This window comes from Podarcis filfolensis, assembly GCF_964270895.1.
Source record: "Podarcis filfolensis genome assembly, chromosome: 2".
In the NCBI taxonomy this organism is placed as follows: Eukaryota; Metazoa; Chordata; class Lepidosauria; order Squamata; family Lacertidae; genus Podarcis; species Podarcis filfolensis.
In genome coordinates, this window is record NC_139605.1 from 118,507,930 (window position 1) to 118,531,096 (window position 23,167).

The window sequence follows — 23,167 nt, forward strand, 5'->3', positions numbered from 1 at the left end:
TGGAATTGGGAGGAGGCATTTGTTTGCAGTGAAGCGATAGACGTTTCCCCCTTTTTATTTTTAGTTAGGCGTCTCATTAAAAGAAAAAAGAAAAGAAGAGGGAAATAAGAATAATTGTGGAAATTACTAACCACAATTGCCACCCGCCTCCTTCTCCAACAGAGCCTGTTTACACAAGGGTAGATAAAGACCATGCTGCAAGATACAGATCTCCACAAAGTGTGGTCATGTGAATTTCATGACTCCATCAGGAGTCGTCTTATGGTTTCCAGTGAGATGGGAGCAAACTTTAAGCAACTGTCTGTCTGCAAAGGTGGTCTCCTGTTCCCTCTTCTGGCTTTTTTTTGGAGGTGGAGGTGTTGATGTGCATAAATGATTTGTCATTTGCAACAACATTGTACTGACAACTGAGCTTTGATGTTCCTATGTAGTTTTTCTGCACCGTGAACTCTGTGAAGTAGATTGCAGCTGCCTGACAATTGAATTACAGCTGTGGTTTGTTTAGCCCAATCCTAACTTCTCTGACTGGCATCCTCTCTCTGGAGTCTTCCCCAACCCTGCTGAATGAGATCCTTTCCTAGAGATCCAAGGACTAAACTGGAGATGTTCTCCAGGCGATGCATATGCCCTGCCAGTGAGCTTCGCTCCTTAGACAAAGATAAACTACCAAAACGTCAAAGCTAAGCAGATGCTTGAATGAGGTTATCCTTTCTCTGAAGCCATCTCTGATTGCCTCTTGTTTAACAGAGCAATTCTATGCATGGTCACATAGAAGAAAGTCCCTTGTGAGTATATTTAGGATTGCAGCCTTAAAGCCTCAACCGTCGGACTATAACGGCAGAAGAACTTTCACACGCAGCTATAGATCTATGCATTATAATTCAAAAATGTTTGTAAGCTGAGCAGCTCCGTACCACTGATCTGGAAGATTGCTGGAGAGTGGAAAACCAAGAGGGTCAAGTGAATTCTAACATTGCTTTTTGCTCAGGAACACAGCATTTTAAGACAGGAAGGGGACTTAAGAGCAGAGTCAGTGGAAACCGTTTGTGCAAGGCTGGATTGTCTACAGAGTTCCCCTCCCTGGCATTAGACTACCACCGAGACGACACCCCATCACTGGAGGCAGCAGCCAAGATATGCTGATACAAATGGATCCTACTATTCTGTCTTTCCTCTTGTTAAAGCATCAGTTCTTCACTGACTTTAGGTGGGGAAGCAAGCAGAGAGGGAGGGGAGGAATTAAAAGCAAAATGAGACCACCAACATCTTCTTTCCCAAAGTGCCTTACTTTATGTCATTATGGTTTCTTGTATTTTGTAACATTTCAATATCTTATTTTTCCTCCAAGGAGCTCAAGGTGGCATATGTGGCTCTCCCAGATTGCCCATTTGATCCCCACCACACTTCTCTCTAGGTTAGGCAGAGAAACAGTGAGTTGCCCAAAGTCATGCAGTGAGCTTCGCGGCTTTGGAAATGATGGTTCCAAAATATTTGTAACGGTTTGAGGTCAGTAGAAAATCTTAATTTTATTTTTAAGTATGTTTTCAGAATTAAGCATCAGAGCAAATGGTGGGGTTGGGTTCTTAAATCTATAACTATACATGCAATTCTTAAACCAATTACTCCAAAGTCGCCTTAGCGGCAAGGTTTCAGAATCAGTGGTTAGGAAATTGCAGTGTAGAGGTCACTAAGTGCAAGCTATGAACTGTGAGAAAGCACTTCATGTGCATCCTTGCTCAAGGGGAATTTTTGACTTTGGCTTTCTCATCCTTTAAGAGAGTAGAATATTTGAAAGTGGGAGAAATCCACCTATGGATGTATACTAATAACCAAGCGATCTGACAGCTTGATCCTGTGTTAGTTGAACTTAATGCTTCCTTTTTTATTCTGTTCAACTGGGCTTCATTGTGGTTTATGTGGCCACAAGAATGCTAAGCAAGTCTCTACCTGGTCAGTATCTGGATGGGGAACCACCATGGAGGCCAATGGAAGCGATTCTGCTTTATCCAAGAGGCAGAGCAGCTTGTAACACGCAGGATCAGCATGTTTCTCTCAAGCAGACAATCCTTGCTCTCATTGTCGCTACATACAGAGCTGACGACTGCACAGCATGACTACGATTGGCAAAGTCACAGCATGAGAGTAGGAGTTTGCACAGTCAGACCTGTAAGGTACAAGCCCAGAGATCGTATCCAGACTGAATGGCTGAAGGGCACCAAGCATTGTCCCATTGCTGGAAACTTTTCCAAGACGAGAGTGGTGTTTTCGGTTCAGTTCCTCCCCGCCTCCTTTTCTTTTTTCCAGACTATCAAGAGACTTGATGGAACCTGAATCACGGGCCAATTCCATTTCGCACAGCAATCAGAAAAATCTGATGTTTGCACAATTCGTTCTGTTTCCAGGCATTCCTGTCCCTGCACACCACCAATAACGTGAGTCATTCACACCCGAGGCTCATTGAAGGAGGATATGTTTGATTGCTGTTTGTATTATTTAGCATAAATCTGCTTCAGCTGCATGGGCAAGCCTGTACTGTAATCCTGGAAGTGTACAAGTTTGGGAGAGCATTACTCCTTGGGTGATCCTGGCACACTCCCACCCCGCCGAGCCATTCCTTAGTCCTTGTGGAAGATGTCAACGCAAAAGCTGAAAACATTATTTAAAGTTGGATTCATTTTTGACCCATGCATGCATTCACTGTACATTTGAATCTGCTTTTTTAAAAAATAAAAAAACTACATTTTGGCAGGTCCTATTTGTTCCTCCCCACTACCCTGAAAGAGAGAGAAAATACATTGATATTTGATAAGTTGTTTTATTGTTTCCAAGTGTTATTCCTATTTCTGATTTTCATGGCATCAGAATAGGTTTAGACGAATCCCTTTGCAATTTTGATACATTGCCATAGCTGAAAACTTCATGCACATACATTCATTTGCATTCACGAGGACCCAGACATGTACAGTGTTTGTTACAGTGCAAGTTCCCTAACATTAGACAGTTTTTCAAATACACGCATCTGACTTTTTAAACAACGTTCAGCATATTTATTCTTCTTATATAACAGTTTAGCTCAAAATGGAACTTCTGGGCGAGTTGGGGTGGTGGTGGATCAGATTCAGGGCTACTCTTTAGAACAATTCATTCGTGGTGATTGGTGAGACTTACACCAATTCTGGCAGGAAAAGGGGGGGGGAGTACAGTGGTACCTTGGTTTGCAACCGTCTTGGATTACAACCGTTTTGGATTACAACCACATCAAAACTGTCAACCCCCCCTTTTTTTGGAGGCCCCATTGGCGAAAGCATGCCTTGGGTTACAACCTGTTTTGGTTTACAACTGGACCTCCAGAACGGATTATGGTTGTAAACCAAGGTACCACTGTATGTGTTCATTTTCTTGTCTTGCTCAGGTTGTTGGGGATTCTTTAGCCTTTAGCTCTTGATGCTCTTTTGACTGGTGGAAGTTTTAGATATAATTTTCACACCAGAGCTGCTTCCTCCCCCAGTGCCTTTTCCACTCCCAGAGCTGAAATTGCCCCCTCCTGAGCTAAACCCACTGCTGCCGCCTCCGCCGCCGCCTCCTCCAAAGCCAAGACCACCAAATCCCCCTCCTCCTCCTCCAAGACCAAGGCCAAGACCACCAAATCCGCCGCCACCTCCTCCTCCAAAACCAAGACCACCAAATCCGCCTCCTCCTCCTCCAAGACCAAGACCGCCAAATCCACCGCCGCCACCTCCGAGACCAAGACCGCCAAATCCTCCTCCTAGGCCGCCACCTCCTCCACCGCCGCCGCCTGCACTGGAGCTCACAACAGCTGTGGGGGGAAAGGGGAAAGTTTATTAGGTGCCCATGGGGTTGAGAAACTAGACAATTTCATCTCCCCGCCCCAGTTATTTGTGTTTCTAATATTAAGTTCAATTTCCACAGCAGTTTGCATATACAGTCGTACCTCGGAAGTCAAACAGAATCCGTTCTGGAAGCCCGTTTGACTTCCAAAATGTTCAGAAACCAAGGCGCGGCTTCCTATTGGCTGCAGGAAGCTCCTGCAGCCAATCAGAAGCCACGACGGACATTTGGGTTCCAAAGAAGGTTTGCAAACCGGAACAATCACTTCCAGGTTTGCAGTGTTCGGGAGCCAAAACATTCGACTCGCAAGGCGTTCGACTTCCGAGGTACGACTATTTTTAAAAGTTCTGAAAATTTACCAGCATTTTAGTGCACTTTATACACATTTTTGCAAACAGTTTCCATATGCATTTTGGTGTGTAATTCTCCCTCATTGCATTTAAATGGAAGTTTCCCCCTAACATACGTATTTGCACATTGTTTTTGGATGGAGAACTTAGTTCCAAAATTCAGTGTGAATTTTGAAGGATGGCTGTGTTTCAAGCTTGCACATTGTTTCAGGAAATTATATTGGTTCACATCAAATTGAGAACAGAACCAACTTTCTTCTCCATTCCTAGGTACCAGGTATAATCATCAACTCATAGTTGGGGGGGGGAGGGAGAGAGATTTGCCAAAATTTACTGGTTTTCTTTTGCTATTTTAGCCCCACTGGTCTTCACCACTGATGGATGCAACTATGGATCAGTGAAGGAGGACATGTAAAAAATAAGGTAAAGGACCCCTGGATGGTTAGGTCCATTCAAAGGTGTCTATGGGGTTGAGGTGCTCATCTTCCTTTCAGGCCAAGGGAGCCGGCATTTGTCCACAGACTGGTCATGTGGCCAGCATGACTAAACTACTTCTGGTGCAATGGGACACCGTGATGGAAGCCAGAGCGCACGGAAATGGAGTATGTATGGATAGACAGCAGGAGTTGAGCGCATGATCCAATGGTGGGTAGGAGTGAATGGGGAATTCCCACAGCAGCAGTGCTCATCATTCTCATGAGGTACCTGACTGGGATTTTGATCTGGACATCTCACCATAGGTGGAAGGCCAGAAGAGGGGAAAGATATTCCATCCTATTTGAAAGCAAGAAGAGAGCTGGTTTGCTGGTGATAAAAGGAGAGGGCACTGCTGAGGAAGAAGCCCCTTGGAGGCTGGTAGAAGGAGGAGGAGGAAGATTGGGCTGAAGCAGCAGGATTTCCTCCTGTGTTATGGGACTTGGGGGGGGGACGGTACAGTCCTGTGATCCTCAGCAGAGTGGATGTCCACTGGACAAACCAACTTGCTGCTTTTATGCCACCCCTCCTGGTCCAAGGCAGTCTATGGGAACTTGCCACTAAGAGCCTTGCTTGCTTACAACATTGTGCAGCTCCCTTCCCATGGTGACTGTGGGAATCTCCCTGGGAAAAAGGGACCAGCCTTTTCCTTGGAACAGCCCCAGCTGTGTGCTATTGTTCCCAGCTGGTAGCGCTGGAAGAAGCTGCTGCCTGGAATGCAATACCAAGGAAGGAATCCGATCAGGTGCCTAACTGGGATGGCAGCCCTTCAAGATCTTCTCCAGGGTTTCCAAAACATTTGGCAGCTGGGGCATAGCCTCTCCCCAGATTAAAACTGCAAGCTCCTTCCACTCTCACACACCAAGAGATGCGTCTCCTGCCTTGCAACTCTGGGACAGCCTGTTTAATCTTGTCTCCCGGCATCCCTCGCTCCTGTCCGTTTGCCCAGTCATTTGGGCCTCAGGGATGGGATGCTGCTTTCTGAATTATAGGGACTCCCCCACACCTATGCCTATAATCTGTAGTGAAGGAATTCTCTGTGCATCAGTACTCCTTTGTAATGATGCCAGTGTCCAAATATTGGCAGAGGGAGAGAGAGAAAGAGCAATGATCAATGCTACGTGGAAAGAGTCGTGGAAATGTCTAACATGGCAGCTTAGTTCATCAAGGCACACCAGCTGGGGCGCGAGATCTGAAATATTCAGTTTCTCCCAGCTTCTAAATTTTCCAGTGTTAAGTTCAGTCCACACTAGTTTGGGTGGAATTCAACATGGTGTTAAGTGGGGTGTGCATGTGTTGAATGAGGTCTACTTGCACAGCAGGACTGTCCTCTCTCCTCCCCCTCTGTACCCTATGTGCCCCCTAGAACTGTTGTGGGGATTTAGGGGGTACAGGGGCATGGGAGGTGGGTGAAAGGTGCAAAGTACCATTGCATGAGCAGACCTCATTCCATACATGCAACATGCAATCTGGCCTTTGTTGTTGTCATTCTGCACAGAAATATGTATGCGTTTTGTGCACGCTTATTCTAATATAAGGATTTTTATTTGCAAATGTTCTCTTTTGCATGCAATTTTCCCAATTATTATATTGTAATATATTATATTTGCTAATATTTCATGCACATTTCCTTCTAATAATGGACTTTTTATATCCAGCTCTTGGCTGGATATACAACTGTTGAAAAATTTGGAGGTGCAAATTTGGAAGTATAGTTGTGTTTCAGTAGGCGTATCAGTTTTAATGGATGCACTGGTTCAAGAAACGTAAATTACTGAATGAATTTCTTCACCATTCCTAACATTTGCCCTTTTTGTGGTGCACAGTGTACTCCATGCACTATTTGGGAATAAATGAACTAATCATCACCATCACATTATTAATAACTTATTCTGGGCCAGGCAAATAAAATAAAATGCTCATGATACTTACAGATGCTTACGGGATTGACTCCTTCTCCAGTTAGCCTGTTGAAGAAATAGCAAAATGAAAAATGGCTCATCTATTACAATGAATATGGTCTGTTGTATATATAAGGGACAATGTTATCTGTTAAATAGAGTTTCCAACAGCTACAACAATATATTTCCGTATTTGGCTTCCTGTGTGATATATACAGTATCAACAAAAAATCTACTGAAGATGTACTTAAGATTTGCAAGAATTTGGAAAAATAATTGATGCACAATGGAAGCAAAGATATTGATGCTTAAGATCTGAGCTGTAAACTTAGAGCAATACCTCAAATACTCTCAAAGTCCATGGCACCACAAGGAGCACTGTTTTTCCTACTGCATCACAATTCACAAGATTAGCGAAATGATTTGTGTACTAAAACATTTTCTTTTGTGTTTGAAGAAGATAATCAAATGTTGTCTTACTTATTCTTGCAATTTATAATAATAATAATAATAATTTGATTATTTATACCCTACGCATCTGGCTGGGTTTCCCCAGTCACTCTGGGCAGTTCACAACATATCTAAAAACATACTAAAACATAAATCCTTAAAAAACTTCCCTAAACAGGGCTGCCCTCAGATGTCTTCTGAAAGTCAGATAGTTGTTTATTTCCTTGACATCTGATGGGAGGACGTTCCACAAGGAAGGCACCACTACTGAGAAGGCCCTCTGCCTGGTTCCCTGTAACCTAACTTCTCACAGTGAGAGAACCGCCAGAAGGCCCTCGGAGCTGGACCTCAGTGTCCGGGCTGAGTGATGGAGGTGGAGACGCTCCTTCAGGTATACTGGGCCAAGGCTGTTTAGGGCTCTAAAGGTTAGCATCAACACTTTGAATTGTGCTCAGAAAAGTACTAGGAGCCAGACAAAGCAAACTTAACAAGCATCCATGGATAGAGTTGTGCCATTGCAGATATTGTTTCATCTCCACATAGAGCCCCCTGCAAAAAGAAACTGAAGCAGCTCGTAAAGTTATGATCACTTTATCCAGCTCACCTGTTCTCCTCCCCTTCCAGCAGCTTCCTGTAGGTGGCAATTTCAATATCCAGTGCCAGTTTGACATTCATGAGCTCCTGGTACTCCCGCAGTAGGCGGGTCATTTCTTCCTTAGCTTTCTGTAGAGCATCTTCCAAGTCAATGAGTTTGGCTCTGGCATCTTTGAGAGCTAATTCACCTCGCTCCTCAGAATCCGCAATAGCTGTCTGCAGATTTGCACACTGTAAGGAGGAAGGTGTTGTTAAATTCCTTGTCCTCTTTAGTCATTAGTATTTGTACATTCATTATTATTGCTATAATTGCTATCATGATTACAGTGGTACCTCAGGTTACATACGCTTCAGGTTACATACGCTTCAGGTTACAGACTCCGCTAACCCAGAAATAGTGTTTCAGGTTAAGAACTTTGCTTCAGGATGAGAACAGAAATCGTGCTCCAGCGGCACGGCGGCAGCGGGAGGCCCCATTAGCTAAAGTGGTGCTTCAGGTTAAGAACAGTTTTTTGCTAAGTACGGACCTCCAAAACGAATTAAGTACTTAACCTGAGGTACCACTGTATTAGTGTAAATACTGCTGCTATCATCATGCATTCATTTATTTCTTAGTCCTTGAATAAATGAGGCTGCAATTCTATTTTCTAAGGCGTGAACTTGCTTTTGAGTCTATGTACACAGGGCTGCTCATTTTGGGATATAAATTTTATTTCCGTCCTTCCCAGATTCTATTGCGTGGTGAGTTCCCGCCCCCCACCAGGATAAATAAAGACACGAGACACCATAATTTAAGGTTAATTGGGCGAATTAGGCCACAACTTTATTGAATTCAGGAATGAGAGGCGTTGGCTTAGGCATTGGTCCTAGCGACTATCCGGCTCCAGCCCATTTGCTGGAGACACGGGGAAGGGTTAACACTATATCGGGGGAGTCTCCTGCCGAGGCACGTCGACTAGGAGCTCCCCCGGGTCACCGCTCTGGGGCGTGCCTTTGGCCCACACCTCCATAGGCTTCGGACAGGGCCACGCCCCCTGGAGTCCTTTAACGGACCACCCTTCGCTCGCTGGGGGGAGGTGATGGCGTTCCTCCCCCCCCCCACATCCTCTTAACCCCTTCTTACCAATGCCTACCGCCAATGCCGAGAAGTTGTGACGAGTTGCTACGAGGTAGGCGAAAAACCAAAAGGCTAGAAATTGCCAATTGGGAAAAATTCCTACCATGCCCCTTGTGGCGACAGACCGAAGTCCATAGTAAAGTCAAAGACCTACCTAAAGCCTACCTAAAGGGAGGGAGGGTGGGAAAACGTGAGGGCTAGCCGGCGAAAGGAGGGCGAGCCCCCTCTGCGCCGGCCCTAAATAGGGCAGGCCACGCCCCCCAGCCACTGATTGGCTGGCTGGGGGGGGGCAGACCCGGCCGGGATTCCCCTGCTCTCGCGGGGGCTGCAACCAGCCCCTGCTCCCGTGGGGAGGGCGTGAAGCCCGCAACCCCACCTCCTGGGCAGGCCGGAAGTGGCTTTGTCAGTTTTCATTTTGATGAATTCCCACACTTTTACAAAGTTCCAGCCGAAAACAGGACTTCCTCTCCCTGCCACCCCACAAAGTATTGGCAAGGCTATCCAATGCAGATGGCCTCTGTCATGTGACCCTTAACCAACACTTGCCTTTTAAAGCATTGCTACGTTGCCTACTGAGAGAGAACATTGCATCAATTACAGATTTTCTTACCTGGTTCCTGGCGTTTTCAATTTCTGACCGTATCCTTTGAATCATCCGGTTGAGCTCTGAAATTTCTCCTTTAGTATTACGCAGATCATCGCCATGCTTCCCTGCACTGGCTTGGAGCTCCTCAAACTATAACAGCAGGGAAGGGAAGGCAGAGATGGGTTGAAGGAAAGACACAATTACGCAATTTTCAAAGATTCTGCTCATCCACACTCCTCATTTCTGGCATTGGGAGGTCCAAATGGCATCACCAAGAGGACTGGATTGAAGCAGCCAAGAAGAGCTCTGCTGGATCTAGCTAGCATCCTGTTTTCCCAGTGTGGCCAACTAGATACTTATGGAGGAATGATGCCTCTCATCCTTCAGGCAGCTAACTGGTTAAAAGGTAAAGGTAAAGGGACCCCTGACCATTAGGTCCAGTCGTGACCGACTCTGGGGTTGCGGCGCTCATCTTGCTTTATTGGCCGAGGGAGCCGGCGTACAGCTTCCGGGTCATGTGGCCAGCATGACTAAGCCGCTTCTGGTGAACCAGAGCAGCACACGGAAACGCCGTTTGCCTTCCCGCCGGAGTGGTACCTATTGATCTACTTGCACTCTGATGTGCTTTCGAACTGCTAGGTTGGCAGGAGCAGGGACCGAGCAACGGGAGCTCACCCCGTGATGGGGATTCGAACCGCCGACCTTCTGATCGGCAAGTCCCACGCTCTGTGGTTTAACCCACAGCGCCACCCTTCAGGCAGCTAACTGGTTAATGACCCGTTAATTTAGGGACTGCCAATTGCTGGCACCTAACACTCAATTCAGTCACATCTCAGCTGAAAGGACACGCCACATGGATGAACTTTGCAAATTTGATATCTGAATTAGTCTCTCATGTTCCAAATGTGTTTTGGCTCAAGATATTAGACTACGTAGAAAGTTAGAGTAGCCCGTGTGGACTTTCTCTATTTCTCATCAGGAAGCAGGATTCAAACTGTTGTGCAAGTGGATTTCTGGGACTATCCTGGCCACAATCCAATATGGAGATAAGATTTATAACAGGAATCTTGAGACTAGATTGTGACATCTTGTAGACCAAACTAGATGTGACATGTTAAATGAATCTTTGCATTTCATAGACACATTCTTTAAAATGGAAATAGCAGTCACAGTGGCAGAGGAGAGATTGATAATTACTGGGATCACAGCAGTTGGGGAGCTGGCATTTAATTCTTTCCTTCCCTCCTTAACTACGACTACCCCCCAACTGCTTCATATTTACTCCATTTCAACTTCCCCACCAAGCTTAAAAGATCCTAAGCAACTCCAGACCCATGTTTTATCAGAAGCGTCCCTTGGATGTACTGGGGCCCAAGGCCACCTTCCATGCTAGAACTGCTCACCTTAGTTTGGTACCATGCCTCTGCTTCAGCTCGGCTCCTGTTGGCAATGTCTTCATATTGTGCTTTCACCTCAGAAACAATGCCATTCAGGTCCAAGTCTCGATTGTTATCCATCGAGAGGATGACAGCAGTATCAGACATGGAGGCCTGCAACTGAGCTAGCTCCTGAAAAACATAGAAGACAAAATTTGGTTAGAAAACATTTCATGTTTGGGGGGTTATTGGGGTGGGACAGGATCAGATCGGTAGGAGACACACATCTGTAAAATGGTCAGCTTTCTAGGGAACAGGGTCACATGGGGGAGACCTTGACATTCATAACAAACAACAACAATAATAACAATTGAAGATTCCGAATCTTCAGTGGCAGATGAATTTTGGATCTCTAATATGAAACATCAAATCTTTCTTCTATACATCATTAATACCATCTAAAATTAGGACCATTGTTTGTGAGAAATCACATTAGGACAATGTAAATCCAAATATTTAGGGGGGAAGGCAAAATGTAAAAGAAAGGATGGTATTTAGAAATGTCATGCTTCTTCATATTGCCGCCTTAACATTTATCAGCCTGACTTCTAGGTCTATGTTTTGAAGGTAAGAGGAAGACTGAATACCGATTCATAGAGGGCCCTCAGGAAGTTGAGTTCATCGGTCAGGGAATCCACCTTGGCCTCCAGCTCCACCTTGTTCATGTAGGCAGCATCCACATCCTAAAAAGACAGTAAGAAACCAATTATTTGTGGTTTTATATTCTGATTTTGTTCCATGAACTTCCCTGAGACCTTCGGATATATGGCAGTATATCAGTTCAATACATAAATAAACTTTGCTTAGATTTCATTGGAGAGAAAACAGGGAATGGGCACAATAAAAAAAGATGCAAATGTCCACTCTTAAGGAGATTCATTATGGAGTTATAAAGGCAATGTTCTTTAGAAGCTTTTGTTATTATTTTTCGCTCCCTTTTTATCTCAAAAAGAGCAATCTTTGTCAGCACAGATGCTATTTTGGGAAAGATGCCCAAGTCCATTTAGCTGCTTATTTCTTTGCTCAGCAACTAGTCTTCCTGGAGGGTGATTTGTGGGATAGTGGATGGTGCCTTAGTCCAGAAAATGGCCTAAGAGCAAATTAAGGGTTTCCTTCCAGCTTAGTACAAAATGCACCAAGAGAAGTCACACCAAGCCAACAAGTCCTTTTCTTGATGCATGAAACATAATTTGGTCAGATGTAATATTGGGTCCCTCTTAATTAACCCAGCTGGTCATCAACCTTCGGAGCACGAAGCCTCACCTTCTTGAGCATGACAAACTCATTTTCGGCAGATGTGCGCCGGTTGATTTCCTCTTCGTATCTATCAGTACAAGAAGCAAAAAGTTTCAGTTTGTAACTATTACATCTATTCAACGTGCCTTTAGGCATTTCAAAATGAACCACAATGATATTGTCGTACATAGCACATACTGCACTTATTGCCATAAATCACCTTTGAAAACTTATTTACTTCCAGTGTGTTCCCAGTGTGTAGATATGATGTTAGGATAAGGGCCCTGATTGCAGAGCCTTTGACACTGAACTCTGCTCATCCTATATATCTGCAGAAAAATACCCCCCAAATTAGGGTGTTGTTAGGAGTGTGCCTGCAGAACATGGATCCCCAGATTTTTTTTTGTATGTGCCCTGAGTGTTTCTGATTGGTACATGAATTCAGGGGGAAATGAATGGGCGTGTTTGTGATTTGATTTACTCACTAAGCTATTGGTTTGTGGGAATAACTTAAGATGGTTTTATATAGTGATGTTTTTGGTATAATGGATGGGGTTAATTGAAAGGGAACCTGATTTGGAATGGAGTGGTATCTTTGAGAAATCAACTGAAGTACAAATTAATTTAAGAATTTATCTGGGATCATTTGGATGGAAAATTAGTTGGCTCAGCTTCTGTGACATTTAAATTCAACAGTCGCACCCGTATATCAAAGTAGCATATGAAAATATTATGCAAACATACGTCTGTGAGCCTTTGGCCTGAATTTCCTCCAAATTTCAAAAACCTTCTCAAAATATTCAATTACCATTGAAGCTGCCATTAGTCAATTGGTTAGTACCCCTTATAGCCATTTCCTTTATGGATGGAGGCAATCTCTGTGCCGGATGGGGGTGAGTTCAAAGGACCTAGCTGTACAGTCCACAGGTGATCATTAGATATCAGCAAACAAAACAAAACCTGAGAAATTTTTTCTTTGGCAATTTGCTTCCCAAATTCTTTGGATGCATCACTCAAGGTGTATCCACATTCCCCACCCCCGACCCCGAGGCATCATTTGGTTTCAGTTGCAAGGACCACCAGCTCTCACAGGAATCTGTCTGTCAAAAGTCCTTCTTAGGGAGCCTTCATCATGAAGGTGCATGGCAACTTGGAAAAGGGACTTTCCTGTGTTGGCACCCCAACTCAAAAACGCTTTCCTCCAACCTGCTCACTTTGCTTGCTGAGTTTTATGTAGCAGGCCATTGCTTCTTTTCTTTTTCAGGCTTCTAATGTTTCATTATAGGGATGCGGGTGGCGCTGTGAGTTAAACCACAGAGCCTAGGACTTGCTGATCAGAAGGACGGCGGTTCGAATCCCCACGGCGGGGTGAGCTCCCATTGCTCGGTCCCTGCTCCTGCCAACCTAGCAGTTCGAAAGCACCTCAGAGTGCAAGTAGATAAATAGGTACCGCTCCGGCGGGAAGGTAAACGGCGTTTCCGTGCGCTGCTCTGGTTCACCAGAAGCGGCTTAGTCATGCTGGCCACATGACCTGGAAGCTGTATGCCGGCTCCCTCGGCCAATAAAGCGAGATGAGTGCCGCAACCCCAGAGTCGGACACAACTGGACCTAATGGTCAGGGGCCCCTTTACCTTTACCTTTAATGTTTCATTGAGTTGTGCTGCTTTTACATGCCTTTCTTACTGCTTTGTAATTAATGGGTGTGCTTTTGGAATTGCTATTTTAATAGTTTTGTTTTTAAACTCTGGAAGCCACCTCAATTAAAATAATCGTAATAACCAAACTATTAAAGTAAACTATTGGGTGTCAGTTTTGCCTATCAGGAGTTAAGAAAGCATGTAAAGCTGAACCCAAAAATTCCAACTTCCATCTGTTAACATTAACAGTCAAGGAAGATGCTGTGGGACTTGGCTGGAGAGGTTGTGGCACTCCTTTCACTCACTGTGACAGTGTCCATTAGTTTCCAGGCTTGGAGCTGAATGGCAGCCTGGGTAACTGAACTTGGGCTCTAGAGGTATTCCTCTTTCTCTTGATTTCTCTGCTCCAGATCAAATGGCTGTTTAATCTTGGGTTGGGGGGCTGCTTGAGGAATTGTACATGCCAATGAAAAATAAAGTCATACAAGAAATAATGTTCATGTTAGTAGCATAGCTGTCAACTTTTCCCTTTTCTTGCGAGGAATCCTATTCAGAATAAGGAAATTTCCCTTAAAAAATGGGAAACGTTGACAGGTATGTATCATAGCACAAAACCAGTAGCCCATACCTAGCAGCCTTCACATTACAGAGGTGCATAGAAGCACAGATGCGCTTGCAAAGCAAATTCCCTCCATGGATGACTCAAGCAGGTGAGGCAATCCACAAGCTCCAGACGAAAGCAATTAAATCCCCAATTCTCATTAGCCAATCTGATCTGGAGGCAAACTCTCACATTAATTCCACCTTTGACTGACAGGTCTCATTGTGTCATCGTGGTGTGGTCTGAGATAGTAGCCCTCATTGTGTCATCTGGGTTTTGGGAGTTTCCCCTGTGCAAACTGGTTTCGTGCCAATTGAAACCTTTACGAGTTACTTTATCTTTGCACTAGCTATGAGAACCAGGACTGGCCCTACCATTAAGCAGTGAGGCCACCTGCCTCAGGCAGGAATGGGGGAGAAATCCAGTATTATTTGCATCCTGATGAGAAACCAACTAATTCACACTTGTCAAACCAATACGCAAACCAAAATTGTCCTTGAAAGTTCTCTGCAATTTGATGCAGTTCACCACCCAGTGTGCAAAATATGCATATGTTAAGGCAAAGTGTGCGAGAGAATGCATACAGCAGTAAAAGTAACATGCAAGTCACAGAATGCATTATATTAGGTGAAATTGCTAGCAGAAATCAGTTTATTAGTAAAACTGCATCCAAAATAAGTGTATTAGGAGAAATTCAAATTAAATTCTGTTTTTTAAAAAAATCAAATTGCTATGGAAATGTGGAGAACTGAATTTAATATTTAAAAAATGAGAAAGTGAGAAAATTGACAGATTTGACCACTCCTAACCTCTGCTGACAGATTTTGACACATACACACCCCGTTTTTCTAGAGCATTAAACCCTTCCGTTCAGATCATTTCGGTCCCCAGGGTAGCTCCAACTGCTAAACAGTAGCAATCATAGTAACATCAAGAGGGTAATCGAAGTGGGCATATCTGGCCTGCCTAGTCCAACCAAGTCTTTGTGATACATTGCCAATTGGTACCCTAATCCCGGCCATTGTTCTTAGCATGCACCAACTTGGCACTCAACCTCAATGCCTTAACACCCAATAGGAACCAGCATAACTTCTTCATGGCTGAGGCAAATTCCAGAACACGCTTAACCCAGGTGTGAGGGACAGCTGACTTGTCATCAGTCCCATCATTCATGGCCAATTGCTGGGGATGATGAGGATTCAAAAACATCAGGAGGGCCAAAGGCTCCTCACACTTGGCCTAACCCTTCGTTTCCTCTACTTGGCCTGCCCCTCTCCCTTCACCACTTCTGCCCATGCCTATCCTACATGCAAATCCCCTTCCTTAAGCTCATTGGGACAAACAAAAGAAAAACAAAGAAATCGAATATATCTGAACCAAGAAAAGAACTGTCAAGCAAAATAGTCCTCAAAGCCTAACTACTGGCTCACTTCAATTGTCAGGACTAGCAGGTGTTAAGGTAAAGGTAAAGGACCCCTGACAGTTAAGTCCAGTCATGAACGACTCTGGGGTTACGGCGCTCATTTCGCTTTACTGGCCGAGGGAGCAAACGTTTGTCTGCAGACAGTTTTTCCGGGTTTTGTGGCCAGCATAACAAAGCCGCTTCTGGCGAAACCAGAGCAGCGCATGGGAAATGCCGTTTACCTTCCTGCCAGAGAGGTACCTATTTATCTACTTGCACTTTGACGTGCTTTCGAACTGCTAGGTTGGCAGGAGCAGGAACCAAGTAACGGGAGCTCATCCCATCGCGGGGATTCACACCACCAACCTTCCGATCGGCAAGCCCAAGGCTCAGTGGTTTACACCACAGGACTTCCTGCGTCCCTTTAGCAGATGTTACAATCCCCCTAAATTGGATCTTCTCCCCCTCTCACTGAGGCCTAGTCAGTGTACTTAATCCGTCTCCTACGGTAGGTTTACCCTGGCCTTGCTCTTGCAGGAGGAGCAACAAAACAAAATCCCAGTGATACAGAGAAGACCAGCTACCAGAGAGTAATGCTCCTGTCCTTATTCCGCAGGGTGTAACCTGCCTTGGAGTATCTCTGGTGTTTAGGTGGAGCTGCTGCACAGATATGTGTGATCATGGCAGACCAAGAGAAGCATCTCTAAGTGAAGGCGGTCTGGCTGTCAGCTAATTCAGCTTCTATGTGTTTATATGTGTATGTCCCACAAGCAGCTTTTTCATATTAATGTCTTCCCAGTTACTTAAAAAGTTGGCTTTTTCAGCCAGTAGCTTGAAGAGGGCTGAACCAAGCCTTGAGGCAAAATGTCCAGATTCTGATTCACCATATCCTGGTTTGACTCACTTTGAAAAGATTTGCCACTCTGCAGTCTGAGCTATTGTTGTGGCATTTGCAAAGTTGGCCCAACATGCTAAGAAGCTCCGAAAAGGCCCATTTCTCTTGATTTCAACCACATCAAAAATGAATGGCTGAATGATTCAGTCTTGAGTCAGTAGCCAGTTTCCACTGCTCCCTGGTACTATTAGTAATTGCTTCTATAAAATGTTTTATCAGCATACGCTGATCTTAGTCAGGTTGCCCTTGATATTTATTTATTTGCCATGTTGTTGCAGTTATGGAAGGGGTAAGAGAGTGGCTTATTTTCATATATTGGAGATATTCAAGAAAGGTCCTATTTATATAACTTGTCTGAGACAACACAACTCTACATTTGGACCAAGAGAAAAGCGTTGATCTATCACGACTGCAAAGTTATTTTTCAGAAATGCCAGTATGAATCCAATATACACAACAGGAACAATTTTATACCACTAATATACTCTTTTAACATCTAGGGGAATGTGATTAATACAATGTATATGACACAGTGCAATATAAACAAAATATTTCCATTTCATTTTGTATCAGGGAGTTTTTAATGTTTGACATTAAGTTTAAGTTGTTAAGTTTGATGGTTTATTATGTTTTTATATATGCTGGAAGCTGCTCAGAGTGGCTGGGGGAACCCAGCCGAGTGGGCGGGGAATAAATAATAAAATTATTTATTTATTGCAAAATGTATTATGTGTATACAGGAGTACATAGTGCATATAGGAATGGGTGCTTGCATATGTCTATGACAATTGCATTTGACACTGTATATAGCATGCATCCCATTGTATGTAGAGTCTACACCCCAGAGGGAATCTGAACAGCCTCTGTGGGCATTATCACAGCTACTCTGCCACTTTCTATCTCTTCCTATGAAGATGGTTCGAAAGCCTCAGCCAGTACAGAATTCGGCAGTCAGGTTAATCACCAGGGCAAGATGATTTGAGCATATTACACTGACCCTGGCCCAACAATAGAGGCTACCAGTTAGTTTCCAGGCCCAATTCAAAGTGCTGGTTTTGACCTATAAAGTCTTAAACGTTTCAGGACCAAAATACCTCAAGGACCATCTCTCTCCATATGAACCTAGCTGGACCATGAGATCATCCCGAGGCCCTTCTTTGTGTGCCTCCTCCTCCTCCATATGAGGTCCAGAGTGTGTCAACTCTGGGTTTGTGAGATGCCTCAGGGAGGCTCACCTGACACCTTCATTATACACCTTTATGCACCAGGTAAAAATGTTTCTCTTCTCCCAAGCCTTTGGCTGATTAACATTCTATGTCCTTTTAAATGTGTTTTGTGGGATGGTGAGACTATTGGTTGCTTTTGTTTTTATTTTGTTGTGTTTTTATCTTGGTTTTTTTTATTTTGTGACCCACCCTGAGATCTAGGTAAGGCAAAGGATCCCTGGACGGTTAAGTCCATTCAAAGGCCACTATGGGGTTGCAGCACTCGTTTCACTTTCAGGCCAAGGGAGCCGGCATTTGTGCACAGACAGCTTTCCAGGTCATGTGGCCAGCATGACTAAACAACTTCTGGCACAACGGGACACCATGATAGAAACCAAAGCACATGGAAATGCCATTTACTTTTCCGCTGCAGCAGTACCTATTTATCTACTCGCACTGGTGTGCTTTCAAACTGCTAGGTTGGCATGAGCTGGCATGAGCTCACCCTGTTGCGGGGATTTGAACCGCCGACCTTCTGATCGGCAAGCCCAAGAAGCTCAGTGGTTTAGACCACAGCACCACCTGCGTCCCTTTAACCCTGAGATCTACGGATGAAGGGCGGTATACAAAATAATAATATTATTAATATTATTAATATTATTAATATTATTAATAATAATAATATACTTTCTAACTCTTCACTCTCAAGTCTGCTGGAATAGCAGATAAATATCTGCCCCCCCATCAGATATTCACTTACTTGGTCTTGAAGTCTTCAACAAGATCCTGCATGCTCTTCAGCTCCCCATCTAGCCGCCCCCTCTCATTCATCAGGCTGCCCAGCTGTTTCCTTAGGTTATTAATGTAAGCCTCAAAGAATGGATCAAGGTTGCTCTTGCTAGCACCAGTTTTCAAGCCTTGGTCCTGCAAGAGGGTCCACTTGGTCTCCAGAACCTTGTTCTGTTGCTCCAGAAAACGGACCTGAAACAAAGGAACACATGAAGCTCTTTCTACTGAATCAGAATCCCAGTTCAACTTGCCCAGTATTAAGAAGAGACCCTCTAGATCAGGCCTAAAGCCCATCTAGTCCAGCATCTTGTTCTCACAGTGGCCAACCTGTGGGAAGTTCGAAAGCAGGACCTGAACGCAACAACACTCTCACCACCTGTGATTCACAGCAACTGGTACTCAGAAGCATGCCACCTCCAACAGAAAATTGTTTTCATGGCTAGTAGCCATTGATCTTTCTCAACATTGCTATATGAGATCCTCTTAACTGGAGGTGCCAGAGGTGGACCTACTGCAGGCTGACTACCACTTAGCTACCACCCCTTCACAGTTGAAACAGCTTGTGTGGGTTTCTTTTTTCCAGGCAACCCTCGTGAAAAATGCAGATATCTTGATTTACAATGCCTTTGACATTGGTATGGTGACCCCATCCCAGCTTAGCCTCGCTATTTTATATGGTATTTGTAAATTTAGCCTAATATTGGTTACTCTGACTGGCAATAACCCTCCAGGGACTCAGGGAGATCGTTACCATCACCTGAAATCCTTTTAGATGCAGATGCCAGAAACTAAAACTGAGGGCTTCATTAGGCAGAACATGCTAAGGTAAAGGTAAAGGGACCACTGACCATTAGGTCCAATCATAGCCAACTCTGGGGTTGCGGCGCTCATCTCACTTTATTGGCCGAGGGAGCCGGCGTACAGCTTTCGGGTCATGTGGCCAGCATGACTAAGCCGCTTCTGGCAAACCAGAGCAGCGCATGGAAATGCTGTTTACCTTCCCGCTGGAGAGGTACCTATTTATCTGCTTGCACTTGATGTGCTTTTGAACTGCTAGGTTGGCAGGAGCAGGGACTGAGCAACGGGAGCTCACCCCGTTGCGGGGATTCGAACCGCCGACCTTCTGATCGGCAAGTCCTAGGCTCTGTGGTTTAACCCACAGTGCCACCCACGTCCCATAGAACATGCTGAGCTAAATAGTAAAGGGGGTAGAAATTGTGCAATTATTCAGTTAAATGGTAGCTCCATGAAAAATAGTCTAAATCCTCGTTTTTCTTTCCCAGATAAAAGGAACAGAGCAAAAATGAATTTTGAGTGAACAGAAAGCTCAACCAAATCTTCCCCTAGTTTAAATTTCCTCACAAAAATGTTGAATTTATATTCTCCCACTCGAGTCCTTCCTCCACAATATTTCCAGTTATGGTTGATGAGTTTTAGATTAGAATGAAGAAACAAGACTTTTAACTATTCAGTTAGACTACTTCTTGGGGGAGGAAATATCCTAACCCTTGAACTTAGAAAGTGAAATTCAAATTCATCTTCTGATGATTCGACAAACACTCTGAATGGGTTTTTGTGTGTATCTCTAGTAAGATTGTTATAACACACATACACCTGAATTCAAAAGCCAGCCACCCAAACTCAACTTGTGTCTATGCTTACATGTTAAGACATATGCATTTGTCTTGAGTCTACCTCCTTATCTTCAGATAAAGCATAAACATGGTTTTCTGCTCTTCCTGTACTATCCTACAACAGCTGAATGAAGTCTCACCTTGTCAATGAAAGAAGCAAACTTGTTGTTCAGAGTCTTGATCTGCTCCTTCTCCTCTTTCCGCACCTCTTGGATGGAAGGATCAATTTCCAAATTGAGCGGTGCCAGGAGACTTTGGTTAATGGTTACTTCTTGGATGGTGCCACCAGCTCCAGGTCCACCGCCACCAAAGCCCAAGGAACTTTTGGATCCACCAAGTCCGCCACCAAAACCAAATCCACCACCACCACCACCCAAACCAAAACCACCACCTCCAGCTCCCCCGCCAAAGCCATACCCACCACCAGATCCACCACCCAAACCAAATCCACTGCCGGACCCTCCACCAAAACCCAATCCGCCGCCGCCACCAAATCCACTGCGGAGGTTGCTGGCTCTGCTGCTGGAAATTCTCCTATTGCCACCAAGATTATAAAGACTCCTGCTGCCAAAGCCACCGCCACCTCCACCACCACCAATAGTGATCCTTCCAAAACTGCTGCCACCACCGCCACCGCCGAAGCCAACTCCGCCAGCTCTGGCAAGAGAAAGTGAGCTGAAACCAGATCTATTGCTACTTGGGACAATGGCAGAGGTGGCGGTGAAAGCCCTGCCGCCACCGCCGCCTCCTCCTCCAGCCCTGATACTATAGGACTGCCGGTTCATCTTTGTGGATTGCCTCTGAGAGATGTTGCTATGGAGGAGGAAGCCTAAAGAGTGGTGCTCTGGTGGGAGAGCCCTTGAACATGGCTTCTTTTATCCTCCGGGCGCCCTGGGTTTGGCCGCTTTGGAAGTCAGGAGATCAATTTAGCGCATTCATGATTTTGACACACCTGGAACGCAGGTGTCCAATTGGACTTGTTCAATGCTAATTGAAGAGAATACACACACACACACCTATGTAGTGATAGGTGCTTGCATCGCCTGAGGCCTTATGATCAAATTACCAAGTATTCAGAAACCAACCATGTGTTAAGGGTTAATCTAGCCAGAAGTTGTCAAATATTTAAAGGAAGTTCTGCTTGCTTGCTTGCTTGCTTGCTTGCCTTCTTTTTGAAGAAAATGCTGCACAGCATCATAAATTTTATGCAACTGAAACATTGAGTTTGAAAGGGGATCGATCAGCTTTGGTTGTCAACATTAATTTGTGTGCGTTATGTTTTGTCATTTCATAATACATGATCTTGTAGTGTGTTGGTTCAGCAACTTCGTGTGCCTTGCTGAGCTTATGCTAATACAGGCACATCTCGTTTTATTGCACTTTGCGCTTCACAGGTATTGCTCTTTGTGAGGAAGCAGGTGCAGCTTCAGGTAGCCTGGCCGCTTTCAGGGGACGGAAGACCCTGTCCCCCTCTCTTCGGGCCCTGGAAGTGGAGCTGGCTAGGGCTGGAGATGGTTTTTTGCCTTCCTGCCCCTGCAGTGGCAGCGGCGGTTGCAGGGCGGAGCTGGATTAATAGGCTTCAGTGTAGGGTAAGCATAACTTTTATGTGCACTGGGAAACAACATAAATGGTGTGGATTGCTTATTGCAATATTCCCTTTATTGCAGTGGTCTGGAACCAAACATGCAATACAGTGGTACCTCGGGTTACAGACGCTTCAGGTTACAGATGCTTCAGGTTACAGACTCTGCTAACCCAGAAATAATACCTCGGGTTAAAAACTTTGCTTCAGGATGAGAACAGAAATCGTGCAGTGGCGGCAGCGGGAGGCCCCATTAGCTAAAGTGGTCTTCAGGTTAAGAACAGTTTCAGGTTAAGAACGGACCTCCAGAACGAATTAAGTTCTTAACCCGAGGTACCACTGTATCTCTGAGGTTTGCCTGTATGTCCATATTACAGAGCTGCAAAATGTATAGAAAAAGGCACTCCCACATTGTTGTGTTACCAGGCGCATACCACACATACCGTTTAATCATAACTGAATCATAAACCTGGAAAAGCCACCACTTTTAAGCATGCTTTCTTTAAAGTTAATTCCCTTACCATCAACAGGAGTTCAATGAAGTATGTTTAAGGTGGAAGTGTTGAAATAGAATGTTACCCCCTCCCATCAGATATGTACTTTGATCATTCTGTGCCAATCCCCTCCTTTTTTCTTTCTGGTGCCACCATTGCAACTGAGATGTTCAGGAGTTGGATGCCTTTCTCTATCAGCATGGACTAAAGTGTTTGAGATGTTTGAGATTGCAGGTAGTGGTGGGGACCACGATTAAGTTGTGAGCATGCTTGAGGTTCATAAAATTATGAATTATGAACTGTGGGGGGGATGGATACAGAGTAAATTAGATAAATAGGAAGACTTCAGGTTGCCATTTTAGCTAATTTGTGGGAGGTTCAAGAGACAAACACTCACAATAGTTTGACCCTACATTTCTGACCACATCAAATGCCAAAATATTAACAAGTATCTTTATCTTTTCAACTTGAGGCCCTTGACAAATATCCCTCCTTCCTGCTGCCACCCTTAATTGGCCCTGCAGGTGATTGGTTATATTATGCTGTTTTTTGCTCATGCTGTTATGTTTTAGTTAATTAGTCTTGTGATATGTATCGCACATTATGTGTCATGTTGCTTTTTTCTTTTTAACCTTGGCCTTTGGGAGATGTAGTTATTCAACAAATCTAAAATCTAATTTGCCCATTCCAAAGTTGCTTAGATTTACTGTTGCTTCAGTAAGAAAAGAAAGTTGTTGTAGTCAATACTATTTGTTCAAGGAAAGTCTTCAAGCTACACAGTTTAAATGCACAATTTAAAGACCAAAAGAAATCACTAATTACCCGTATGCTAGCCATAGACAAGGTTCTACTCATTTCCATTCATTTTATTCCAGAACAGTAGGCATGCATGATTCATCATACACATCAGTTAGTGGCTATGAAGGGCAATGCAT

General features: G+C 44.4%; 1 protein-coding gene and 1 long non-coding RNA gene across 2 annotated transcripts; one reads left to right on the forward strand and one right to left on the reverse strand.

The window, feature by feature from the left end:
- Positions 1 to 1,472: 1,472 nt before the first annotated feature.
- Positions 1,473 to 6,112, forward strand: LOC310756022. The gene is made up of 3 exons (XR_014544655.1): positions 1,473 to 2,432; positions 4,556 to 4,622; positions 4,940 to 6,112. It is a non-coding gene; the product is annotated as an uncharacterized lncRNA (long non-coding RNA).
- Positions 6,113 to 6,446: 334 nt separating this feature from the next.
- Positions 6,447 to 21,362, reverse strand: LOC310755982 (keratin, type II cytoskeletal 5-like). Its single transcript, XM_083599564.1, has 8 exons — positions 20,297 to 21,362; positions 18,494 to 18,714; positions 12,021 to 12,081; positions 11,345 to 11,440; positions 10,725 to 10,889; positions 9,346 to 9,471; positions 7,629 to 7,849; positions 6,447 to 6,640 (listed from the first exon to the last, which is right to left on the reverse strand). Exons 1-8 carry the CDS (start codon positions 20,939 to 20,941, stop codon positions 6,553 to 6,555), a joined length of 1,623 nt encoding a protein of 540 aa, XP_083455690.1. The 5' UTR covers positions 20,942 to 21,362; the 3' UTR covers positions 6,447 to 6,552.
- Between the last annotated feature and the right edge of the window lie 1,805 nt (positions 21,363 to 23,167).

Bases quoted from the DNA above. Each gene is read 5' to 3' on its own strand.
- LOC310755982 (XM_083599564.1), bottom strand. From the start codon at position 20,941: ATGAACCGGCAGTCCTATAGTATCAGGGCTGGAGGAGGAGGCGGCGGT. The intron at 18,715-20,296 runs GTGAGACTTCAT...CCTTTGTTTCAG, and splicing joins TTGCTTCTTTCATTGACAAG to GTCCGTTTTCTGGAGCAACA. The intron at 12,082-18,493 runs GTAAGTGAATAT...TTGTACTGATAG, and splicing joins GTTGAAGACTTCAAGACCAA to ATACGAAGAGGAAATCAACC.